Source organism: Marmota monax, unplaced genomic scaffold (genome assembly GCF_021218885.2).
Source record: "Marmota monax isolate L192 unplaced genomic scaffold, Marmota_monax_Labrador192_F-V1.1 WCK01_AAM20220418_F8-fsc00253, whole genome shotgun sequence".
In the NCBI taxonomy this organism is placed as follows: Eukaryota; Metazoa; Chordata; class Mammalia; order Rodentia; family Sciuridae; genus Marmota; species Marmota monax.
Window position 1 is genome coordinate 1279504 of NW_026695237.1, and position 27243 is coordinate 1306746.

General features: G+C 38.6%; 1 protein-coding gene and 1 long non-coding RNA gene across 3 annotated transcripts; both read right to left on the reverse strand.

Annotated features, from left to right (window-relative positions):
- Drg1 (developmentally regulated GTP binding protein 1) lies at nt 1-26067 on the reverse strand. 2 transcript variants are annotated; one of them, XM_046439427.2, is made up of 9 exons: nt 25836-26058; nt 24804-24927; nt 22359-22534; nt 17014-17083; nt 9648-9817; nt 7202-7332; nt 3778-3945; nt 3405-3527; nt 1-309 (listed from the first exon to the last, which is right to left on the reverse strand). In XM_046439427.2, exons 1-9 carry the CDS (start codon nt 25875-25877, stop codon nt 210-212), a joined length of 1104 nt encoding a protein of 367 aa, XP_046295383.1. In that variant the 5' UTR covers nt 25878-26058; the 3' UTR covers nt 1-209. The 2 variants fall into 2 exon arrangements, with proteins under 2 accessions (XP_046295383.1, XP_058433418.1); XM_058577435.1 differs by lacking the exon at nt 3778-3945 and having other exon boundaries at nt 25836-26067.
- On the reverse strand, nt 12840-17006 carry LOC131423982 (uncharacterized). The gene is made up of 2 exons (XR_009226267.1): nt 14568-17006; nt 12840-14461 (listed from the first exon to the last, which is right to left on the reverse strand). It is a non-coding gene; the product is annotated as an uncharacterized LOC131423982 (long non-coding RNA).
- Nucleotides 26068-27243: the final 1176 nt, after the last annotated feature.

Sequence of the window (27243 nt, forward strand, 5' to 3'; positions counted from 1 at the left end):
TCCACAAAGCCAACAGGGCTATGAGATCTTTTATGCAGTTCAACATAGAAGGTGACACCAAAGTAACTGAAGTTATAATTTGTGTGCCTCCATCTCCCACCCCTGTATTCTGATCCAGTGGCTGCCAAAGACAGAAGGGGTGAAGTAGGGTGCTTGGTCATAGAGAAAGTTGCTGTGGTTGGCCCCCACAGATGGAAAAAGAAAAGGTTTCATTTCTTCACAATCTGAATGACATCCTCGTCCTCCAATGTATGGTCTTTACCCACTTTCTGTGGATTGTGTTTCACAGAGAGACCCCAGACCAGAGCGCTGTTTGGAAGGAAAAAAAACAATGGTCAGTATAAATAATAACTTAGCTTCTGCCTTATTTGCCTGGTTACTAACCTTCTCAGAGTTAGCTTCCTAGCTCTTAAAAGCTACAGACCTGGCTCCCAGACCACACTCAAAGCTACAGGTTTTATCTTCCTGAACAGAGTGATACACTGGAGCCTTTGCATACAAGGCAGCAAAGATTTTGGAAGTTTTATGGTTCCTCTGTTCCACAGCCAGTTTAAATGTCAAAAACAAGGGCTGGGGATGTGGCTCAATGACAGCATACTTGCCTAGAATGCTCAAGTCATGGGGGTGGGGAGAAAATCACAAATGAAAATGTGAAGAGCCTAGCTCCAAATTTAAAGATTTAAAAATACAAAGCATGGATTGCTGTAGAAAAATATCCTGATAAATTCAGAGTAGAGGGGCTGGGGTTGTGGCTCAGAGGTAGAGTGCTCGCCTAGCGTGTGTGAGGCACTGGGTTCTATCCTTAGCACCATATAAAGTAAAATAAAGACATTGTGCCCACCTATAAGTAAAAAATAAATACTAAAAAAAGAAAAAAAAATTCAGACTAGAAATTGATTGCCATAGATACAATGTTATAGGCTGTTACAGCATTTATTGGATCTAATGAAATATCAGTGGGTACTAAAAGAAATAAGAGTCTCACTCCTCAGTTACCTAGGAAGATATTTCTTATCAAGAAATTGTTATTTCCTCGTGATTTCCTAGAGTATATAAAGGTATTGTGTATTCATGGGTTGCCAATATTAATACCTTGCTGGGCACAGTGGCACATGCCTGTAATCCCAGTGACTAGGGAGGCTGAAGCAGTAGGATGGAGAATTCATAGACAGCCTCAGCAACTTAGCAAGGCTCTAAGCAACGTGGCGAGACCTGTCTCTAAACAAAATATAAAAAGGAACTGGGACTGTGGTTCAGTGGTTAAGCACCCCAGTACCCACACACCCCCAAAAAATACCTTGTGCTAGTGATAGAAATTGATAAACCCAAAACTGCAACCTATCTCACAGAAACTACAAATCAACAGGTAAAAATATAAAAAGATACACTGGTATTTTATTATCATTGCAACAAAACCTTTAAAAATCCATATTCCAAAAAGAATCCACTAAATATTAAGATACTACTTTAAAAACAGATAAATAGGCGGGCATGGTAGTGCATGCCTGTGATTCCAGCACCTCAGGAGACTGAAGCAGGAGGACTGCAAGTTCAAGGCCAGTCTCAGCAACTTGGGCCCTAAGCAATTTAGTGACCCATCTCAAAAAATAAAAAGGGGCCAGGTACAATGGCGCACACCTGTAATCCCAGCATCTTGGGAAGCTGAGGTGCTAAGCAACTCAGTGAGACACGGTCTCTAAATAAAATTCAAAATAGGGCTGGGGATGTGGCTCAGTAGTTGAGTGCCTCTGAGTTCAATCCCTGGTACCAAAAAAATAAAAAATAAATAAAAAGGACTGAGGGTATAGCTCAGCACCCCTGAGTTCAAACCCTAATACCAAAAAAGAAATATAGGAGAAGGCATAGCTATAACTCTCAGAATTCCAATAAATAAATGTAAAATTAAAGAGGGAAATAATTACCACACTAATAAATGTTACAGATAAATGCTACATTCAAAAAGCAAAAACATGAAGAAAAAATAAATTTGCATAGTCTCAAAGTATCTATCTACCTCAACCCAGCAGCAGCTCAGGAGGTTCACAAGTTCAAAGCCAGCCTCAGCAAAAGTGAGGTCTAAGCAACTCAGTGAGACCCTATCTCTAAATAAAATACAAAATAGGGCTGGGAATGTAGCTCAGTGGTCTAGTGCCCCTGAGTTCAATCCCCAATACCCATCTCCCCCAAAAATTGAAGTCAAGTATCTACCTCAAAATATTTATCAAATGCAAAAATAAAAAAACCTTCTTTACACAGTAGAGAAAACCAGCCTATACCAATTTAACCAAGTGACCAAGATAATATCATCAGTAAAATATGTCAATATCATGAATCCCATGGTATGTACTCAAAAGAACACAAAGTCATTTTTGTGGTATTCCTACCAAAAATGTATAATCTCACTTCAATCATGAGAAAAAGTCAGACAAACCCAAAGTGAGGGACATTTGACAAAATAACAAGCAAACATTTTCCAAAAGTGTCAAGGTCAAAAACAATAAAAGTCTGAGGAAATATTACTGGGAGACTAGAACTGGAAAACTAAGGAGAAATAACAAGTAGATGCCATGTAATTTCCTGGAACACAAAAAGGACAATTTGTACAAAAAAAAAAAAAAAAAAAAGAAAAATTCAAATTAAGGTCTGTAGTTCTAATTAATAACATTTTACCAATGTTTAGTTCCTATTCTGTTGTTGTTGTTTGGGGGCAGATACTGGGGACTGAACTTAGGGGCACTGAGCCACATCCCCAGCCCCCATTTTATATTTTATTTAGAGACAGGGTGTCATTGAGTTGCTTAGTGCCTCGCTATTGCTGAGGCTAGCTTTGAATTTTTGATCCTCCTGCCTCAACCAGGCACAATGACACACATTTGTAATCCCAGCAACTGGGGAGGGAGAGGAAGGAGGATCACAAGCTTTGGATAAGCCTGGGCAACTTAGTGACAGCCTGTCTCATGAAAGAGCTTAAATTGTAGCTCAGTGGTTAAGAGCCCCTGGGTGTAATTCTCCAGTACCACAAAATCAAAACAGCCTATAATCAGCAGGAAAAAGTATATGCAAGAGATCAGGGGGCTTTCACCCATGCTTAAAGTTTAAAGGGGGACTCAGTAACCAGTGCTGACCAGTATGACTCTGATAGGAAAAATTAATATTTGTGCTTACCAAAAGGAAGATAAATTAATAAAGGCAAGTCAGGGCCCTTTGTATAATCAACTCCTCCAAAGAGGCTTCTGGAGCTCTGCTAGCTCTAACTAGGCCTGATGTTAAGAAACACTACAGAATTCTAACCAAACACTGTACAGGTTCCCTGCTACCTGACTGCTTTAAGTTATATCCCTAAGAGATATTATTAGTGAATTCAGGTGCTCACAAGGAAAAGGCACCACAACCATGATACTTACTATTTAAATTCTTTGATAAGATTTTTGTGAATCTTCATGCAGAAATCCTCCACTGTGGTCCTGGAGTAAGGCAGCACCACTGGAGATGTGTAATCTGGTAACTGGCCTTTGGGTTTGGTGTAACTAGAATAAAGAAGGCATAAAGATTGCCACCTTCTTAAATGGATCATGTATTGAATGCAAACCAACCTTCTATCATCTCTAAGGATAATCTCCAACCTGAGGAACAGCGTACCCTCAACATGACCCAGGAGACAACAGGAACCAATTTACTTCTACCTCCAGAAAAAACATTTTGTTACCAAACCTGAGGACATCATTTTAGGACTGGTTTCATTGCTACAGCAACATTACCCCATCCACAAAGACTTACATTCTCACTAGTTTTAAATAGTCCCAGATCTTTTCTAACAGGTCATCAAAATTCCAGCGGTGATGGGCAGAGATGGGTACACAGTGAGGCACTTTATAGATGATATCCAATTCCTCAATGGAGATTTGATCGATCTTATTTAATACATAAATACAGGGAATATAAACCCTGTAGAAGTAGAAGATAAACAAGTTATTAATCTGGAGCTGTGGACACAACTGCCAGCCTGACTGTGACATCCCAAATCAGAGACTCTAGATCATAAGTAGCTACCAAAAAAAAAAAAAAAAAAAAGTTCCTACTAAAATAAGTAAAAAACCAAAGACTCAACCATATGTTGAGAAGTAACTCAAGCCCTAGCCCAGGCATGAAGCTAGTTGCTGGGGGATTGGTTTTCTACAAAACTATATTAAGAATTAATTATAATTTCTTCCTTCCTTGTTTTTTTTTGAAGAGGTACTGGGGATTGAACCTGGGATGCTCTATCACTAAGTTACATATACTTTTTTTTTAATATTTTTGTGTTTTAGGTGGACACAATATCTTTATTCTACATTTATGTGGTACTGAGGATCAAACCCAGTGCCACGAGCATGCTAGACAAGTGTTCTACCACTGAGCCACAACCCTAGCCACCCCTCATATACTTTTTATATTTTATTTTGAAACATGTTCTTGCTAAGTTGCTTAAGGGCTCATTAAACTGCTGAGACTAGACTCAAACTTGTGATCTGCCTGCCACAGCCTCCCAAATTGCTAGGATTAGGTATGTGCCACCAAGCCTAGCTTAAGAACGTAAGTATAATTTCTTTTATTCTTGGTAGTAGGGATTTAACCCAGAGGTACTTAACCACAGAGCCACATCCCCAGCAATTTTTTTTTTTTTTTTTTTTTTTGAGACAGGGTCTCACTAAGTTGCTTAGGGTCTCACTAAATTGCTGAGGTTGGCCTCAAACTTGTGATCCTCATGCATCAGCCTCCCAAAATCACCAGGATTACAGGCATGTGCCACTGTGACAGCAAGAATATAATTTCTAATAATATATGAGAATTTTTAAAGATCTTAAAAAATTTTAAGCACAGTGTCTAGCAATGTTATATTTCCAGTGTACAATTAATGTGGCAGCTAAGATTACTAATAGGCAAGCCATTATTTCTCAGGCTTCTGTTACCTCATAAAATGCCTAATGCCTAAATAGTTTTTGTTTTCAAATGAGAATCAAATAAATTCATCTAACAAAAAGAAATGAAACTGAAAAATATTATATTTAAATACTAGGAATAACTTTTAAGAGTAAACTTTAGATAGGTAGGCTCTCAGGGAAAGGAAAAAAAAGAATTACAAGCATGACCAATCACACTGACTCTTCAGTTAGATGAATAAAATCTACAGCTTATATGCTTGTAACAAATCAATTTGAAAATAATAAAAAAACAGTAAATTTAAACGTCACCAGATTCAAAGACTTACACAATGATTTATGGCTTGGCTTCTTGACCAAAGAGAAATAGTTTGACTATCAAATACGAAGGATTATCGTGGGACTTGATTTCCAAAGAAGCTTGCTTGAGAATCTACATGTTTCTTTCTTTTTATTTTTTTTTTTATTTTTTAGTTTTAGATGGATACAATACCTTTATTTTTATTTATGTTTATATTGTGGTGAGGATAGAACCCAGTGCCTCACAAGTGCTAGGCAAGCACTCTACCAGTGAGCCACGACCCCAGCCCCTAGAGAATCTGCATACGTCTTTCAGGGAAAATATATATATAAAATCAGAGAGCTTGATCTTGGCATGTCACTCGTCTTTTCTTCTCTGAAAAGCAAAGGGTATCCACACACTGACTTTGGGTGTGCATACCTTTACTGTCCTTAAATAAATCTTTGCTTATGGCTCGCTTCTAACAGGTTCTAGAATTCTTTTCAGGCAGAAAAAGTTAAGAATCCACCCAGGGACGAGTGAGGCCCCAGTTTCCTCTTTGGAGGGACCTCCTCAGAACCCTATCCATTGACAGTTTAAATTACTAAAGTGTTAATAATAACACTTCAAGGAACAAAGTTTCAGCTACATATTCTTGGGTTGGATAGACAAGGCTGGCCTTCTCACCTTCTATAGGACAACCTATATGATTTCTCACACGGATTAATTCTGGGAGAGCAGAATTAGTTACCTACTATCTTCAACCACCACTTGACAATTTAGAGGACAACCTAGTTCACTACAAAAAAACAAAATGGGCTGGGTGTGGTGGCACACGCCTATAATCCCAGGGGCTTGGGAGGCTGAGGACTGCGAGTTCAAAGCCAGCCTCAGTAACTTGGTGAAGCTCAAAGAACTCAGTGAGACCCTGTCTCCAAATAAAATACAAAATAGGGTTGGGGATGTGGCTCAGTGGTTAAGTGCCCTGGGTTCAATCCCCATTACAAAAAAAAAGGGGGGGGGGATGGGTTGTTGTTTATTTGTTTGGGTTTTGTTTTTTTTTTTTGGTATTGGGGATTAAACAAGGGGCACTTACCTACTGAGCCCTAAAATAGGGAATTTGATCATCATTCAATTTGTAGAACAAGTAAGAATTTACAAATTAAAACCCATCCCTCATTTTACAGCTAAAAAAAATCAAGGGCTGGGGATGTGGCTCAAGCGGTAGCGCGCTCGCCTGGCATGCATGCGGCCCAGGTTCGATCCTCAGCACCACATACAAAGAAAGATGTTGTGTCCGCCAAAAACTAAAAAATAAATATTAAAATTCTCTCTCTCTCTCTCTTAAAAAAAAGAAAAGCATATTAATAAATAAATAAATAAAATCAAACCCACTATGACTTAACGTAGTATCACAACTAGGGGATACAGTAGTTGAGTGCTTGCTTAACATGCATAAGGCCCTGGGTTCAAATAAAAGGAAAGAGAAAGCTGGGAGCAATGGCTCATGCCTATAATCTCAGTAACTCAGGAGGCTGAGGCAGGAGGATCACAAGTTCAAAGCCATCCTCAGCATCATAGTGAGGCCCTGTCTCAAAATAAAAATTTTAAAAAGGACTGGGATAGTGGCTTAGTTGTTAAGTGCCCCTGGGTTCAATCCCCATTACAAAAAAAAAAGGAGAGAGAGAGAGAAAGAAATCAAAATTTTAAAGGATAGCAGCATATATACCTGGCACATTTATATAGGCTGAGGCAGGTGGATCACAAGTTCAAGGCACAACAATTTATCAAAACACTGTCTCAATATTTAAGGAAAAAAAAAAAAAGTCTGGGAATATAACTCAGTAGTACAGCGCCCCTGGATTCAATACCAAGTATGGGTTAGAGTTTGAGGGGAGACAATAGCACAACTGGAGTTAGAATTTATATCTGCCAGATTTATGATCCAATATTTTCTTCTTCAAATTCAAAATCAAGCCCAAACTGCACATTCATTCAGTACCTGTTTCCTTCCACCACATCAATGAGGTCATCAGCTGTGGCATCACTACGCAAAGTCACATCAGCATTATGAATTTTGTATTCAGCCAGAATGCTCTTCACAGTTTCAGCATCCAGCTCACTCTGAGGGCACTGAATCAACATAGCAAACAATGACTGTTGGGGGTAGAGGAATAAGAACACCTACCCATGTGCCTAAATTATTCAACCTAAGGTACAGAGTCATTAGCAAAGTCATTACCACGTAAGAGTAACTAACCTTTGATAAGTAAAAATTAAAAACTAAAAATTTTTCCAGACTCAAGGAAGGTGCTAATGGGCCGAACTGTTTATTCCACAACCTTAACCTTTATCCCCTAACAGTCATATGTAGAAGTTCTATCCTTAGTATCTCAGAATGTGATTATTTGTAGATAGGGGATTTATTACCATAGCCCTAGCAAACTAATACAGAAAGAAACATGAATACTCAAATTCAAACATTATGTTAGGATAGGGGGGAAAATCTGGGGCATGACAGCTAAAACCTATGTCAATCACCTGAATGTTAGAACTTTAAATTTAATAGAAAGGTCTCAGTCCTCAGTTCCATGACTGAGAATCAGCATGTAGCAGAATAGATCACTCCTCCTATTTGAAGTATATATTCTTTACTTGTATTTCAAGATTGTAAACTTTTCCAGCTTTTCTTTTCCCTCATTGTCTGAGAAATCTTATTTCTTGCAGGACCTCAATCCACAACTACCCCACCAATACTGGGGATTGAACCCAAGGCCACGAGCTTGCTAAGCAAGTGCTCTATCACTGTAACCTCTTTTCTATTTATACTCACTTTCTTAATCATCTCACCTAGGCTCTTGGCTTTACATAATAACCATGAAATTTAGATCTCCTGCCTAGATCATTCATATGTCTTCCCTGACAAGAAGTAGCTGGATATCTAATTGGCATATAAAACCCAAATCCTGACCTCCAAATCTATTCTTCACACAGTCCTACCATTTTACTTTTTATTTGTTCTAATTAGGTTTTTTAAAAATATTTTTTAGTTGTCAATGGATCTTTATTTTATTTATTTATATACAGTGCTGAGAATCAAACACAATGCCTCACACATGCTAGGCAAGCACTCTACCACTGAGCCACAACCCCATCTCAAGTCCTACCATTTTAGTAATGAGTTCATTTGTCCAGCTCAGGACAAAAAACTCTTCAGTCATCTCTCTCACAATCTGTAATTGAACCCACCTATAACTACTACTGTGTACTTTTCAAAATCTTTCCACTATCCATCATTCTATCTCCTCTACTATTACAAATTTGGTCTAAGAAGTCATAATTTCTTCTACTGAATCACTGTGATGACTTCTTACATGATTTCTCTGCTTTGGTTTTAACTCAATTCAGTGTATTCTCAAAACAACTGCCATTTTAATCTCATTAAACCTAAGTCAAATCACGGGTAATTCATAGATCAGACCAAATGACAGTTACTCACTTCTTGCAAAGTAATAGCATGTATAGCCCTATCCTGTGACTGACTTTATATCTCTAAATATTTCTATACTTGCTCACTCAGCTGGTCTTCAGTCTTAACAAAGACATGATCTCCCTTAGAGCCTTACACTTAGCTATTTCTTTTTGGGGGGCAAACCAGGGATTAAACTCAGAGGCACTTGACCACTGAGCAACATCCCCAGCCCTATTTTTTCTATTTTATTTAGAGACAGGGTCTCACTGAGTTGTTTAGTGCCTTGCTTTTACAGAGGCTGGCTTTGAACTCGCAATACTCCTGCCTCAGTCCCCCCAAGCCACTGGGACTACAGGCATGAGCCACCTCATTCAATGCACACCTAACTTATTTCTGCTATATAAAACCCTCTTCCCCAAGATAGACTTTGGTTCACACTGTCATGTCATCACAATAAAGACGATAAACTTAAAAATCCAACCCAAATACCAACATTATCACCTTTCCCTTCTTTACTTTCATTCCTAGATTTATCATTGTCTACTCTATTTTACTTACTAATTGTGTTTACCACTTTACCCAAGAGAAAAGATCTTTGTCTACTTTGTTCCCACTTTTGCTTCCCCAACCACTGCCCAGAGCTGAAGACGATGCCTGGCCTCTGGTACGTGCTCTATAAATTCATGTTAAATAAAAACACAGATATTGGTAGCTACCTACTTCATGCAAGCATAAGATTGGTCCACACTCCTATAAACTACAAACATAAAACCCAAAAGAGGAAATTAAGTTGCACAGATAAGTCATCTCATAACCTGGAAGTCTTTCTTGTCAGTTACTATTATAAGAGAATTATGTTATTCAGTTAGTATAGGAAAAAGTTAGAAAATTTCCAAATATCAATGTCTGTGCACCTCAATCCAATTCCTGCTCCAGTCCCTCCAGTAGCCTATACCATATCTCTTTCCTCACTTACGGTAGCTGTGAGATTAATGCCTCCTTTATCTTTCTTCTTAAAGCCAATGTTGGGAGGTTTACTATTCAAGCGAATACCAAAGCCTTCCAATTCATTTTCAATTATCTTCTTATGTCCTAGTGGCTTCAGGACATCCAGAACAATCAGGATCAAATTGCATGTTCGGGCCACTGAAGATTTAAAATAGAAAAAAAAAAAAAAATTATACCCTAAGTCCAATAAAGCCTTAATTAACTCAAATACTCAAAACAGAGGTGAGTTTTGGGGGCCTACACTTAAGAGGGGATGAAAGTTTTTTTTGTTTTGTTTTGTTGTTTTAGGAAGTACATAAACATACACTAAGTTCTTAAAGTTACCAAAGATATATAGCAGATGTCACTTTGTAGGTATACCTTGAAGTCATTACTTATTTACCCAAATGTTCTACACTTAGTAGAACAACAATAAAAATGAAGACACAAACAATAACCTAAACTCCAGAAGAGCTAAGAAGATTAAATAAAACTCTAAAAGACAAATAAAACTCTAAAAAAACAAGATTATCTGAGCAGAACATACTGGCACATTCCTATAATCCCAGCTACTTCGGACTTTGGAGGCTATGGCAGGAAAATCCCAAGTTCAAACCAGTATCAACAACTTAACAAGACCCTGTCTGGGGCGGGGGAGCAGCAGGGAGGCTGGGGATGTATCTCAGCTGGTAGAATACCATTTGGTTCAATCCCCAGTACCACCAGAGGGGCAAAAAAAAAAATCTGGTTAACATACTTTTTTTTTTTTTAATATTTTTATTAGTTGCTGATGGACCTTTATTTATTTATGTTTGTATGTGGTGCTGAGAATCGAACCCAGGGCCTCACACATGCTAGGCAAGTGCTCTACCACTGAGCCATAGCCCCAGCGCCTAGTTAACATACTTTCAATCAACTTTATTGAAGTACAACTTGAAAAAGATAAAATGTACTCATGTTAAACATAAGGTTTGATGATAAATGTATATACCTATATAATCATGACAATCAAGATATCACCTCCAAAAGTTCATCTGTACCCCTTTTTAATCAATTGTCACCCTCAATTACCGGCCAACTACTGATTATCTTTCTAACATAGATAGTTTGTATTTTCAGAATTTAATATAAATGGAATCCCATAAAATTATATTCTCCTGTGCCTGGATCTTTTATTCTAGCATGGTTTTTATATTCAACTATATTGTGCATACATCAATAATATATCTCTGCTTACAAACTGAGCAGTACTCCATTTTATATTCTATATAATACATACTGTATAATGTGTTCACCCATTATTTGCTTGTTGAGAAACATCTAGGTTGTTTTCATTTGTGAAGTTATTATCTATAAATCTACTTTAAACATTCATGTACAAGACTTTCTGTAGGCATGTGTTTTTATTTGTCTGGGATAAATACTAGTCATATCATAGGTATAGGTTATCAGAAACTGGTAAGCCATGTTCCAAATGTTTACACAATTTTGCATTCCCATCAGCAGCATGTAAAATGCTCCACACCCTCACGAACACTTGGTGTCACTTTTTCTGTTTTTAAAACTTTGGCCATTCTTATCAGCATTTAATGATATCCCATTGCACTTCCCAGATTATTAATGAGGCGGACTCATCTTTTCATGTCCTCATTGGCTATATATCTTGAGAGTTGATTCTTTTGCCCATTTTTAAAATTAGGTTGTCTTGCCAGTTGCAGTGCTACAAGCATGTAATCCCAGAAGCATCAGAGGGTGAGGCAGGAGGATCTCGAGTTCAAAGCCAGCCTCAGCAACTTTGTGAAGAGCTAAGCAACTCAGTGAGACTCAGTCTCTAAATAAAATGCATAAAAGGGCTGGAATGAGACTTAGTGGTTAAGTGCCCCTGAGTTCATTCCCCAGTATCAAAAAAAAAAAAAAAAAAAAAATTAGGTTGTCTTATTATTGAACAAGGTTTTTAATGTTTTGGAGACAAGTGCTTCGTCAGACATGGTGCTAACATCTTCTCTGAGTCTGTGGCTTGCTTCTTCATTTTAACTCTGCATTTCAAAGAACAAGTTTTTAATTCTGATAATATATCATTTATCAACTGTTTCATTTGTGGCTTGTGGTTATAATTACAGTGACCCATCTATGAATTTTTTTTATATTTATTTTTTAGTTGTAGTTGGACATAATATCTTTATTTAACTTATTTATTTTTTTTATTGGTTGTTCAAAACATTACAAAGCTCATGATATATCACCTTTCATACATTTGACTCAATTGGGTTATGAACTCCCATTTTTACCCCAAATACAAATTGCAGAATCACATCGGTTACACACTCACATTTTTACATAATGGCATATTAGTGACTGTTGTATTCTGCTACCTTTCCTATCCCCTACTATCCCCCCTCCCCTCCCCTCCCCTCCCATCTTCCCTCTCTACCTCATCTGCTGTTGTTCAATTCTCTCCCTTATTTATTTTTATGTGGTGCTGAGGATCGAACCCAGGGTCTCGCACGTGCGAGGCGAGCGCTCTACCGCTGAGCCACAACCCTAGTCCCTATCTATGAAATTTCTGCCCACCTCAAGGTAGCAAAGACTTGCTATCTGGTTGGCATTTAATCAGATGCTACATAAAAACAGTTAATAAAGGACTCTAATAGTTGGCTTTTTGTTTTTCTTTCCTTTGTTTTTTTTTTGTTGTTGTTGTTATTAGGCATTGAACCCAGGGGCACTTTAACACTGAGCTATCTCTAGTCCTCATTATTTTTTACTTTGAGACAGGTTAATACTAAGTTGCTGAAGTTATCACTAAAATGTTAAAGATAGATTAGAACTTGTGATTCTTCTGACTCAGCCTGGCAAGTCACTGGAATTACAGGTATCTGCCACAGTATCCAAGTCTGGGAGAGGTTTTTTGGGTTTTTTTTTTTTTTTTTTTTTTTGGTAGGAGGGTGCAGGGGATTGAATTCAGGGGCACTCAACCACTGAGCCACATTCCTAGCCCTATTTTGTATTTTGTTAGAGGCAGGGTCTCACTGAGTTGCTTAGCGCCTCACTAAATTACTGAGACTGGCTTTAATTTGTGATCCTCCTGCCTCTGCCTCCGATCCACTGGGATTACAGGTGCCAGGCCTATAGGCACCCACGTGGGAGTTTTTATACTTGTTTTAACATTTATGTTTTTTCCTGATTAAAAAAAATACCATAAAACAATTCAAATTCAAAATTAAAATAATAATAATTAAGAGTGCCTAAATTATCATCCAAAAAATTCTGAGAATGAGAAAAGGGCACTACCTTAGAAAACAGGCGTAAATTAGAATTTTAAGCCAGGAGGCTGAGGCAGGAAGATCCCAAGTTCAAGACAGCCTTGGCAACTTAGCAAGGTCCTGTCTCAAAAAGTAAAAAGCGGTGGGGAGAGCTGGGGTTGTGGCTCAGTGGTAGAATGTTCACCTAGAATGCATGAGGCACTGGGTTTGATCCTCAACACCACTTAATAATTAAAAAAAAAAAAAGGATGAAGATCAGTGGTGAAGCGCCCCTGGATTCAATATATGATACCGATAACAAAACAAAAAGGGGCGGGGGGAGGGCGCGCTGAGGCTGGGAGTATAAACAGTGGAATAGCACTTGCCTGGCATGAGCAAGGTGCTAGGTTCAATCCAAGTACCACACAAAACAAAACTAAAAAAATAAAATTAAGGATTTCTACTGAACAAAGCTCATTTTGAACAAAATAACTAACATACAAGATATTTGCTATATACAAAGCTGACAAGGAATAACTAGAGCTTAACATTAACCAAAAAATTTCTGATGATAAAAGCATTCTATATCTATGCTATCCAATACAGTAGTAACCATTTACATATGGCTACTGAGAACGTAAAACGTAGCTTATTTGAGGACAGGAAATTCAATTTTTTCTTACAGTACTGGGGGCTGAACCTAGGAGTGCTGAGTACTGAGCTACATCCCCAGCCCTTTTTATTTTCTACTTTCTGACGGGGTCTCACTAAGTTTGAGAGGCTGGCCTCCAACTTCATGAACCTCCTGCCTCAGACCCCTTCTAGTTGCAATTAAAGGTGTATATTACCATACCTAGCAAACATATTTTTTTCTGTATTAGGGGTTGAACCCAGGGGCGTTTAACTACTGAACCACATCCCAAGCCCTTTTTTACATTTTATTTAGAGACAGGGTCTCACTGAGTTGCGTAGGGCCTCACTAAATTGCTGAGGCTGGCTTTGAATTCATGATCCCCCTACAATAACCTCCCAAGGCTTGGGATTATAGGCATGTGCCACCAGGCCTGGCTTTATTTAATTTTAATTAATTTGTATTTTAGTCAGTGGCTAAAGCTACCACATTACATAACATAGATATAGAATTTAAAAGAAATTAATTCTTCAAAAACAAGAGACAACAATCCTAACAAGAAAATGGACAAAGGATATGAAAATTTCCAGAAAACTCCAATCTAATAAATATATAATCGATGCAATATATTCATTAGTGATGCCGGGCGTGGTGGCGCACACCTGTAATCCCAGCGGCTTGGGAGGCTGAGATAGGAAGATCGTGAGTTCAAAGCCAGCCTAGGCAATTTAGTGAGACCCTGTCTCTAAATAAAATACAAAAAATAGGGCTGGGGATGTGGTTCAGTGGTCAAGTGCCCTGGAGTTCGATCCCCAGTACCTTCAAAAAAAATTCATTAGTGATGAGAAACATACAAGCAAAAATAATGTTACTTACCACTTCACACCTATTGTAGTAGCTAAATTTATAAAGGATGGCCTCAAACTCTGTGAACTGATAAAGGGTTGAAAAAGAAGAAACAGGAACCTTCATAAGCTGATAGTGTGCAGACTAAAACAGCCATACCGGAGTACAACCCAACACCATTACATGAACTTACATTTGATGTATCCCAGCAAATCTGCTTATGGGTCTCTATTCCAAAGAAATTCTCACAAAGTTCTTCCTCAAGGAAACAAATATGAAGCTGATATACAGCATTAGCTGTGGTAGTGGTCACAGACTAGATGCCCATAATGACAAAAACGGACAAGTAAAATGTGATAGATACATACCACAGAGTATTAGAAAGACAGAAGCAACAAATTATAAATTAGTATGGTGGGGTGCGGGGGAGCAATTGAAATACAATAATATATCTAGACAAAATGACATTAAACACATCAGAATGGTTTTCTGTGGGGGAGAGAAAATGGGTTGTAAATATAAAACAAGCAAAACAAGAGCGCTTTATACAGTGCACTTAAAAATCTGTTATGGGCTGGGGTTGTGGCTCAGTGGTAGAGTGCTTGCCTCACATGTGTGAGGCACTGGGTTTGATCCTCAGCCCCACATAAAAATAAATTAATTAAGTAAAGGTATTGTGTCCATCAACAACTAAAACATATATTTAAAAAAAAAAACCTGTCATGAGCTGAGTATGATTAACACAATATTTTGCACTTAAGAATAAAAATAGGGGCTGGGGATGTGGCTCAAGTGGTTTCGCGCTCACCTAGCATGCTTGAGGCACTGGGTTCGATTCTCAGCACCACATAAAAATAAAGATATTGTATCTACCTAAAACTAAAAAATAAAAGATTAAAAATAGAGGAGAGGGGTTGGGTGAGTGGCACACATCTGTAATCCCAGAGGTTCAGGAGGCTAAGGCAGGAGGATCACAAGTTCAAAGCCAGCCTCAGTAAAAACAAGATGCTAAGCAACTCAGTGAGACCCTGTCTCTAAATACAAAAAATGGTTTGGGATGTGGCTTAGTGGTCGAGTGCCCCTGAATTCAATCCCGAGAACCAAAAAAAAAAAAAAAAGAGGACTGGGGTTATAACTCAGTGGTAGAGCACTTGCCTAACACATGTGAGCTACTAGGTTCGATCCTTAGCATTATATAAAATAAATAAAAGTACTATGTCCATCTACAACTAAAAATATTTTTTTAAAAAAGAATAGAAAAAGAAAGTGGCTTAATCATTCCAATTTTATTTTGAAGGTAAAACTAAAAGGAAATATGTAAGAGGAACCAAAGTAATTTTTGTTATAAAAGAAAGTTAAATGTGTCTTTAAGTGGGATGGAAAAAACTAGAGGAAGAGCAAGTTGGGGAGAAATACAGAATTCAATTTCACACATTAAGTTGGAGATAATTAATTTAATATATTTTAAGTAGAAATACAATGTAGTGGGTCTAAGGTCCATAAGAGGGTGAAGTGCTACATTTCACAATCATTAGAAAAAATATTCAGGAATTTGAGGCATAGGAACTAGAAAAGATTCCTATTCTGAGTGAACATAGAGAAGAAAAGAATCAATCCATTTAAAAATCTTAAAGATAGGGCAAACCAAGTAAAAGAGACCAGAAAGGAACACTGGTCTTCTACTGACCAAATGACACAAATGTTTTAAGAGGGAGTGATGAACTGTCATGTTTTAAAGGAAGATGTGGGTAATAAATTGGCCATTAGATTTAACATGAGGGAAGTCGTAAGTGTCCTTGATAAAAGCAGATAAGCATTTAAGAGAATCTACACAAAGGCTCAGGTAGAAGGATCACACTTTCAAGGATAGTCTGGATAACTCAGTAAGACCCTGTTCAAAATGGGTTGAGACAAGAAATCTGAATTCTACTTCTGAATCTGCCACCAACAGCATAACACTGAATCATAGTATTTCTTCTGTCCTTAGTTTTTCTCCCCCCCCACAAAAAAAAAAAAAAAAAGCAGTTGGGGGGGGGGGGTCCAGAAGATATAAGAGGTCCTGAAGTCCCTTCAAGTTTTTGGTTTTTTTTGTTTTTTGTGGTGCTGGGGATTGAACCCAGGGCCTTGTGCATGCAAGGCAAGCACTCTATCAAATGAGCTATATCCCCAGCCCTCCTTCAATTTTTTTGTTTGTTTGTTTTGTTTGGGGGGAGAGGGGCATGCTGGGAATTGAACTCAGAGGCACTTAAGAACTGAACAATATCCCTATCCCTTTTTTCATTTTTTGAGACAGAGTGTCTTTAAGTTGCTAAGGGTGGCTTTCAAATTGTAATCCTCCTGTCTCAGCCTCCTGAGTTGCTGTGATTATAGGCATGTGCCACCACACCCAACTTAAATTATTTATGTATTTCTTTGCAGTACTGGGGATTGAACCCAGGGCTTTGCATATGCTAGGCAAGTGTTCTATCACTGAATTACATTCCAGCACTCCCTTCAAGTTTTGACATTCTACTCTGTCAAGATATTAGGTGAAAACTATGCCTTTTACCCTAGTATAATATCTAAGCTCAACAATTCCAGGCTGAAGAACAGGACCACATAAGGAATGATATCTTAGGATGGTAGCCCTGAACACTCACCTGCAATAACCTGACGGCCTCTACCTTTCCCATCCTTGGCACCTTCAATGATACCTGGGAGATCCAGAAGCTGCAACAAAAAGCACAGGAAGAAGGGAGAGGAAAGAAACAGTTGGTTATAAATTTGAAAAAATCAGTGGAAGGGAGCAACTGCAAAAGATTATATGCTAGTACACTGATTCTTGGAACATTTTCAAACATCATTTTTCTGTATGTTTTGTGCATTTTGTTTTGCTGTGTTCATGGTATATAGAATAGACAAATGAATCCCAATGTCATAATATCTAATCTCTAAGTATTAAACAGGTTGCCAGTGTAGGACAAAATAGTAAAATTAGCACATTTTATGCACTGTATTGAAATTCATAGGAAAACATGGACTCTGTAAATGAATTTTGGATATCAATTTCTTCAACCAGGGGCTGGGAATGTGGCTCAAGTGGTAGCACGCTCGCCTGGCATGCATGGGGCCCTGGGTTCGATCCTCAGCACCACATAAAAATAAAATGAAGATGTTGTGTCCACTGAAAACTAAAAAATTAAAAAAAAAAAAAAAAAAATTTCTTCAACCATCTTTAAGCTTTACATATTTCTATACTTACCCACTGAACTGAACGTAGAGAGAAGGAAGTGAAAGAGAAGCTGCAACCCAAAATGGTTATATTAGAAGATATCTCAGATTATAACCATTGTTACATATGTGATTTTATTTACCAGTGCTGTGTACACAGTGTACAGTCTCATCCTTTAAGATATTTAAATGAACTTCATAGATTTGAAAAGTAGAGGGCTGGGGTTGTAGCTCAGTAGGGGCTGGAGTTGTAGTTTAGTGGTAGAGCGCTTGCCTTGCATGCATAAGGCCCTGGGTTCAATCCTCAGCACCACATAAAAATAAATAAATAAAAATAAAGATATTGTGTCCATCTACAACTAAAAAAAAATATATTTAAAAAAAAGTAGAATAAAGGGCTGGGACCTATTAGCTATTTTCCTTGGGAAAATGCCTTACATTTTTTGTACCCTATCTTTCTCATCAATAAAGTAGATAGATATACAATAACTGAAAAAAAAAAAAAAAGGGCTGGAGTTGTAGCTCAGTGGTAAACCATTTGCCTAGCAAGTGTGAGGCACTGGGTTCGATACTCAGCACTACATAAAAATAAATTTTAAAAAAGTAGAATAAAAAGAAACTTCTTGTAAATAGCTTTTAAAAACTGATAAGAGGGGCTGGGATTGTGGCTCAGTGGTAGAGCGCTCGCCTGGCACATGCAGGGCCCTGGGTTCGATCCTCAGCACCACATGAAAAAGAAGTAATGTGGAGATATTGTGTCCAACTACAACTAAAAAATAAATTTAAAAAAAAAAAAAAAAACTGATGAGAGGCCGCGGAAGGTGGTGCACGCCTGTAATCCCAGCAGCTCAGGAGGCGAGTTCAAAGTTCAAAGCCAGCCTCAGCAATGGCAAGGCTCTAAGCAACTCAGTGAAACCCTGTCTCTAAAATAGTGCTGGAGATGTGGCTCAGTGGTTGAGTGCCCCTGACTTTAATCCCCAGTACAAAAAAATAAATTAAAAAAACTGATAAGAGGGACTGGGGCTGGGGCTCAGCGGTAGCGCACTTGCCTGGCATGTGGGAGGCACTGTGTTCAATTCTCAGCACCATATATAAATAAATGTGATAAAGGTCTATCAACAACTAGAAACACTGTTTGGACTCAAACCACCTCTGAACAGTAACTATCTATACTCACTCACCGAGTTGAGGTAAATGGGAGGGAAACTCTTGTCACAGTATACTAGAAAATTTCAGCTTATCCATTACCTTGTATGTTACATGTATTTCATTTAACTTTGCTGTACTATATACATAGTTATACTTGACAAAGGAGATCTAACTTTATAATATCTAGTTTCTAGATATTAAAGAGGTTGCCAAAATATGACAAAAGTAAGAGTTAGTAAACTAATACATTTGTACATTTTGTGTTAAATTTCACTGAGTTACTGAATTACAGGCGTTCACCACCACACCCAGCCAGAAAAAAAAAAAAATTTTAATATTAGGGATTAAACCCAGGAGTGCTTATTCACTAAGCCACATTCCCAGCCTCTTCTCACTGAGTTGCTTAGGGCCTCATTAAATTGCTGAAGATGGCTTTGAACTTCGGGTCCTCCTGCCTCAGCCTGCTGGGATTACAGGCATGCACTACCATGCCTGGACTGTCTCAAAATTTTTTTAATTTTTTAAAAAGGGCAGGAGATATAGCTCAGTGATAAAATGCCACTGGATTTAATCCCTAGTACTGGTTAAAACTTTTTAAATAAAAAAATTTTAATTTCTTAAAGGGTTGGGTATAGCTCAGTGGTAGAATGTCCTTGGGTTCAATCCCCAGAACCAGAAAAAAATAAAAATTAAAAATAAATAGTTCTAGGGCAGGGGTTATAGCTCAGAGGTAGAGTGCTTGGATAAGCCCTTGGTCCAATCCCCAACACGGCAAAAAAGTAATAATAATAATTAAATAAATAAATAGTTCTAATTCTCTATACCTCCCCCACCAACTCACCAATGACAACTCACCTGCCCTAAAACAGTCTTTAAAAAGAAAAAAACAGGGCTGGGATTGTGGCTCAGCTGTAGAGCACTCGCCTAACTTGGGTGGGACCTGGGTTCAATCCTCAGCACCACATAAAAATAAAGGCATTGTGTTGTGTCCATCTACACCTAAAAAATAAATATAAAAAAAAAAAAGAAAAGAAAAAAACAGCCGGGCACAATGGCACATACCTATAATCCCAGAGGCTTGGGACGCCGAGGCAGGAAAATTGCGAGTTCAAAGCCAGCCTCAGCAAAAGCGAGGCACTAAGCAACTTGGTGAGACCCTGTCTCTACATAAAATACAAAATAGGGCTGGGGATGTGGCTCAGTGGTTGAGTGACCCTGAGTTCAATCCCTGGTAACAACAACAACAAAAAACATTCTATAACAAAGCAGGAATGCACCTCACAATTCACTGCATAGTTCAACAAGGAGAAAAACAAATGCCACACCAATGTACCTGGCGAGTCTGGAGTGCCATAGTGAGCTGATAGGTACCAACAGATATCCTAAATTTCTAAGAGAAACACAGCAATTCTTAATTTGCATCAGACACCAAATGATACAGTAGCTCACAATTTCAACTTCAGATCCTACACTACATTGTTTTCAATTACAAATGATTCAAATCTTCAAAACGTTGGAATTTTAGAAGTTGCTATGGTACAAAAAATAAGTACCAGGGCTGGGGATGTGGTTCAGAAGTACCGCACTCGCCTAGCATGCATAAGACAGACCCTGGGTTTCATCCCCAGAACTGCAAAAAAATAAAAGTACTAGACAAAAAATCAACACAGAACACAGGCACAGTGTCACACTTCTGTTATCCCAGCGGCCTGAGAGGCTGAGGCAGGAGAATCATGAGTTCAAAGCCAGCCTCAGCAAAAAAGCAATGTGCTAAACAACTCAGAGAGACCCTGTCTCTAAATAAAATACAAAATATGGCCAAGGATATGGCTCAGTGATTAAGCATTCCTGGGCTCAATTCCTGGTACAAAAAAAATATAAAAATAAAAAGGGCTTGCTTGAGGTCTAGCTCAGTAGTGAAGCACCCCCAGATTTAATCCCTAATAGAGAAAGATAAAAGAGACAAAAAGCAAAAGAAAGAGGGCAGACAGAGGGGCAGATGGGACAGCCAAGTGGGTAGGCAAGAAAGCAAACGGAGACATTTGGGGTGCAACAGACCAGGAGTTTGGGAATTCCTTAACAGATTCAAATGTCATGAAATTCAGAATGCAACTTTTCTTTTCAAACTAGAACTGAAGCCCCTTTGTTTATTTTGAGAGGGTCTCATTAAGTTGCTAAAGCTGGTATTAAACTGTAATCTTCCTGCCTCAACCCGCCCAAGTAGTGGGATACAGTCATATGCCACCATGCCCAGTCAGAAGGCAAACATTCTTCACTATGCAGTCAATAAGAATATGCTTCACTATATTTTACATATACCTTCTTTCATATCTAAGGGAACCCCTCATTTAGGAGTGGTAAAACCATCATCTAAGAAAAATGTCTTACCTAGTATGCATGAGGTACACAACAACAACAAAAAAGAATCAAGTCATAATCAACCTCATTAGGCCTCACAACAAGAATTGCATCTCAAAAGGGTCTGATCCCATTACTTATTTATTAAAATTTTCTGGGCTGGAGTTGTGGCTCAGTTGTGCCCAGCATGTGTGAGGCACTGGTTTCGATTCTCAGCACCCACATAAATAAGTGAATAAAATAAAAGTCCATCAACATCTAAAAAAAATATTTAAAAAAAAAAATTTAGCTACAAACAATTTTAAAATTCAATTTCCTTCTGCCCTCTTTTTTTCTCTTTTTGTCCCTGTCTTTTATCTTTCTCTACTAGGAATTAAATCTGCGGGTGCTTCACTATTGAGCTAGACCTCAAGCAAGCCCTTTTTATTCATTCCCAACCTACCTTTGCAGATTCACCTTCCACTACTCCTGCTCTAAATTGAGTCTCACATCACAGAAAGACATTCACCAATACTGTTGCCTGGCACTTTTCCTTCTGTTTAGTGAAATCCTTTTTTTGTTTTGTTTTGTTTCATTTCAGTACTGAGGATTGAACCTAGGGATGCTTTGCCATTTGATTACATCCCCACCCCTTTATATTTTTTTTTTATTTTGAGTTAGGGTCTCACTAAATTCCTGAGGTTGACCTCAAACTTGCAATCTTCCTGCTTCAGCCTCCCAAGTCACCGAGATTAGAAGCATTATTACTGAGACCTACAGTGAAATTCTATTTTAAATTCAATCCACACCTCCAATTTCACTTTCTACATGAAGCTTTTGTTTAACCAGATCATTTTTCCCCATTCTCAGGTGAAAAACTAGTCCCTTCTTTCCTTGTATTTTCAAAGGCACTATTCATTGTATTACTGTATTTATATACTTATTGGTGTATCTTCCCTGCTACACAGTAAGAGCCTAGTAGATCAAAGATCAGACCAGGCATACAATGAGCTTCCAATAAAGCGCTTCTCAAATAAACATTAGATTTCTTAGCCAGGCGTGGTGGTGAATGCCTGTAATCCCAGCAACTCGAGTGGCTGAAGCAGGAGGATCGTAAGTTCAAAACCAACCTCAGCAATTTAGTGAGGCACTAAACAACTAATAAAAATTAAAAAGAGCTGGGGACTTAGCTCAGTGGTAACTTGATCCTGGATTCAATCCTGAGTATGGGGAAAAAAAAAAAGGAAAAAGGATTTCTTTCCTTCCTTTGTCTGCAAGCCCAACTCACCTGTATTTTGGCACCTTTGTATCTGATGACACCAGGCACAGTAGTCAGAGTAGTAAATTCATAGGCTGCCACTTCAGAATATACCCCAGCCAGGTTACTCAGTAGTGTTGACTTCCCCACAGATGGAAAACCCACAAACCCAATTCGAGCATCACCAGTCTTGGCCACATCAAAACCTAAAACAAAAATCAACAACAAAAAAGAGCTAACCCTGAGTTATTTAGACTCATCTAGGGGCTGGGGATGTGGTTCAGTGGTAGAGCACTTGTCTAGTATAAACATACAACATAGGGACACACATACACATACATACCTACCTACATACATACATACACACACACACACACACACAAACACACAAAATACTCCTTTCTCATTTTTGCTGCCAATCCCTCTAGGCCCTATTTCTTAAAATTTTTATAGTTTACCTCTAAAGTGTTACTCAAGCTCAGAAAATTCCTCCACAGCAAGTCATAACATTCAAACAGTGTTTGATATAAAAACTGTACTTTAAACTGCCATATAGCTGGGTGCAATGGCACATAACTGTAATCCCAGCAACTCAGGAGCCTGAGGTAGGAGGATAATAAGTTCAAAGCCAGCCTCAGCAACTTATCAAGGCCCTAAGCAACTTTGTGAGACCCTTTCTCAAAATAAAAAATAAAAAGGACTGGGGATATAGCTCAGTGGTAGTAGAGTGCTTGCCTAGCATGCATAAGACCCAGAGTTTGATCCCTAGTACTACAAAAAAGAAAAATAAAAGGACTGGGTATATGGCTCAGTGTTAAAAGCAACCCTGGGTTCAATCCCAGATATTAATATAAATAAGTATATACATACATATATACGTGTATGTGTGTGTGTGTATATATTAATGGTCTATATGTTACATAATACCTGATATAAAAAATAGGGGATTTCTTTGTCTTCCACACCTGGGAATGGTGTGACTGACTGGGTTTTCTTTTTTCCTTCTTCCTTTTTTTTATTAATATTTTTAGTTGTAGATGGACACAATACCTTTATTTTACTTATTTTTATGTGGCACTGATGGTCAAATCCAGTGCCTCACACATGCTAGGCAAGCACTCTACCACTGAACTACAACCACAGCCCCTGTTTTCATTCTTTCTTTTTTTTTTTTTTTTTTGGATGGACACAATATCTTTAAAGGATCCATCCCAGTGCCTCATGCATGCAAGGCAAGTGCTCTAACACTGAGCCACAATCCCAGCCCCCCTGTGTTTTCTTTTATTACAATGGTTGCACACAAGTTCAATTTGTGGCCCTTCTATAATGGATATGTGTAAGATGGGCACGGTGGAGCATGCATGTAATCCCACTGGCTTGGGAGGCTGAAGCAGGAGGATCAAAAATTCAAAGCCAGCCTCAGCAAAAGCAAGGCACTAAGCAACTCAGTGAGACCCTGTCTCTAAATAAAATACAAAATAGGGCTGGGGTTGTGGCTCAGCAGTTTTGTGCCCCTGAGTTCAATCCCTGGTATCAAAAAAAATAAAATAAAATTTTAGTGGGTGTGTAGATCCTACCTCTCTTGCTTTAACCTCTTATTCTTCATTTTCCCTTTGCATCAATTTCCTTACTTACATTAATTTTGTTGATGGTATAGAGTCACAGTTTTCTTTTTTTGGAATTTTTTTTTAAATTTTTTGTTGTTGTTGATGTTTATTTATTTATTTATTTATATGTGGTACTGAGAAAAACCCAGTGCCCCACACATGCTAGGCAAGTGCTCTACCAATGAGCCACAACCCTAGGCCCTAGATTCATGGGTTTCTATAAATCAATATAAATCTATTTTGGATCAGTGAAGGATATAATAAAGCCATATCTCACTTAGACAATATTTATTTGCCTCTGAAACTAACAGAGTAAAACAAAGTAAAAACAATTTAAGAATTCAGAATGAGGGACTGGAGGTGTAGCTCAGTGGTAAAATTCTTGCCCATCACACACCAGGCCCTGAGTTTAATCCTCAGCACCAAAAAAAAAAAAAAAAAAAAAATTCAGAGGGCTGGGGTTGTGGCTCAATGGCAGAGCACTTGCCTAGCATGTGTGAGGCACTGAGTTCAAATTCTCAGCACCACATATAAATAAATAAAACAAATGTCTATCAACAACTAAAAAAAATTAAAAATTTTTTAATTAGAAAATTTGAATTTTGATAGAAAAACTAAATTTTTAAAAAATATTTTTATTAGTTGTTGATGAACCTTTATATTTTATTTATTTATATGCAGTGCTGAGAATCGAACCCAGTGCCTCACAGACACTAGGCAAGTACTCTACTACTGAGCCAAAACCCCAGCCCTGAAAAATTAAATTTTTTGATAGAAAAATATTTATTACATGCAAACCACATGTATTCTTTGTATTGTTTTGATTAGAAGTTATATCCAAAAAAATATACTGAAGAAAAACACAAACCTTCTCCTGGCCCACCACCTCCACCACCTTTTGGAGTAATGAGTTCTCTACGAAGCTTAGCAAGGCGAGCCTTAAGCAGTCCTAGGTGATGTGCTGTTGCCTTGTTCTTTTGAGTTCGAGCCATCTATAAAGCAAAAAAATCACAGCCATAAATTAGAAGCAGCTCCCATGGGGTAAAATATCTAGAATGCTCCTCCAGCACTGAGACAAAATTTTATTTTGTTTTCTAAGTCCTACTAATGTCAGTATAACAATTTTAACTACTTAAAAAGAGTAAACTCTCATTCTCTCCATCATCCAGCTCAATTTCCTTTCTACAGAATAAATAAATGAGGTCCAAAGAGGAAACAAGATCAAAGTCCCTCCTATTAGAGTCCACAAACTAAAACCCATCTGCTGGGGCTGGAGTTGTGGCTCAGTGGTAGACAGAGCTTGCCTAACGTGTGTGAGGCACAGGGTTCGATTCTCTGCATCGCATATAAATAAATGTCCGTTGACAACTAAAAAAATATTAAAATAAATAAATAAGAGCTATTGCTGATTCTTTGTTTTACTGCTTGTCCCTGGTATGTCCCGTGCGAAACAGCATCACCACTTTCCTGGCTTTAAAAAGCTCTGTGCACCTCAATCAATAAAGACACAAAATAACCAGGAAAAATCAACTATTACCAAATAGATACCAATTTACTTTCAGATCCTATTGCCAGAAGCAATGCACTGAAAAAGGGAATCATTGGGGAGAGTGAATTGCACAGCAAATAATAATGAGGCAAGATCCTGAAATATGTGACTGGGGCAAGACCGAAGTATGGGAAAGGACTCAGTTTTGCTCAGAGACAAGAAATTAAAATTGAGAAAAACAACGTCATAGCAGAAGGTGAACCAAGAGCTAAAGGTGCCAAACGTGGGCCCGGCAGACTGGAGTCCGGGAACCGGGGCCCGTTCCTAACGTGGCTGAAGGGAGAACAGCAAAGTGTAATGTCGGGGAACAGATTCTCAGAATGAGAACGAAGCCCCAGCTGCAACCATTACCTCGGCTTCGATCTCCGCGATCTTTGCTAAGGTGCTGCTCATGGTGGCGAGTCTCGGGGGTACAACGCAATCTCCACAGAGTCACCCCTCACACACCAACCAGTGAACGCTCCTCCACCGCCAAAGCGCCACTGCAGTGCGCAGGCGCAGTACTTCGTAATTATCGCGAGAGTTATGGGACCTGCTGACTACAAGATGTACAGTGTAGAACGGTCTCTTTCCCTTCAGCCGACCCCTTCCTGTCCCGCGAGCCAGTGCGGTGTCATAGAGCCCTCCGGAGTCGGGGCCAGAGAGGCTACCCCCAGTCTCGGCCTCCCAGTGCGCGCCGAGGGTCGCGCGCAGCTCTGCCCTGCCCCGCCCCGCCTGACTTCCAATCTGCGAATGGCTTTGCGCGGAGGGGGAGTTATAGTGAGTCTGTCGGTGCTAAAGACTCCAGAGCCTGGACCGGGTTAAAAAGCGCACCTTCCGTCCCCATCCCTTTTCCTCACCCACCCCTCCCGGTCCAGGGCCCCTTTTTTTTAATCGCTGGGTACTGAGTTGGCTTAAAGGTCTTCAGCCCATCTCACCATCTTGGAAAAAGAAAATGCCATCACTCGGAACTATTTTTGAAGCATGTTTTGTTTACCCGGAACCCTGAGTAGAGTGTGTGGCACATAGTGAAACACAGTTAGTGCACAATTGAATGAATAATTCCCAGAGAACCGGTATTCGCAAAAGCTTGTAATACTACAAAGAAAGTACGTTAACACTCATTAGTATAGGGGAAAATAGTACCTCTGTCTTGTGAAAGTAAACCTATGATCTGACTGGAACGATATCCGAGATATGTTAAATGGACGAGTTACAACTACAGAACTGCACCTATGTAGTAAAATTACGTTATTTTTTAGAAGTGTATTTGCAGAGGCATAAGTGTATAAAAGTGCATCGGGTTTTTGTTTGTAGTTTTAGGGTCTGGAGTGCTGGGCAATTTTCTGCTAGTAAGCTACACTGCCAATCCTGAAAGTACATTGTTAAAAGGACTAAATAAAGGGACATTCCGAAATCGGGCATGCACCTGTACTCCCAGCCACTTGGGAGGCAAACAGAAAGATTTTTTTTTTTTTTTGAGAACTCATTCAAGTGCTTTATTGCAAGATAGCCAAGGAACCCCTCTGTCCTTCAGAAGATTTTTTTAATTGATTTTACTTTTTAAATACATGACAGCGGAATGCATTACAATTCTTATTACACATATAGAGCACAATTTTTCATATCTCTGTATATAAAATATGTTCACAGCAATTCATGTCTTCATACGTGTACTTTGGATAATAATGTCCATCACATTCCACCATCATTTCTAATCCCCTGCCCCCTCTCTTCCCCTCCCACCCTTCTGCCCTATCTAGAGTAGTCTATTCCTCAC

Excerpts from the sequence above, each read along its gene's own strand:
- Drg1 (XM_046439427.2), bottom strand. The coding sequence starts at position 25,877 with ATGAGCAGCACCTTAGCAAAGATCGCGGAGATCGAAGCCGAG. Across the intron at positions 9,818-17,013 it reads AGGCCGTCAGGTTATTGCAG|TGGCCCGAACATGCAATTTG; the intron begins GTGAGTGTTCAG and ends TTAAATCTTCAG. Across the intron at positions 7,333-9,647 it reads GCATTAATCTCACAGCTACC|TGCCCTCAGAGTGAGCTGGA; the intron begins GTAAGTGAGGAA and ends ATGTTGATTCAG.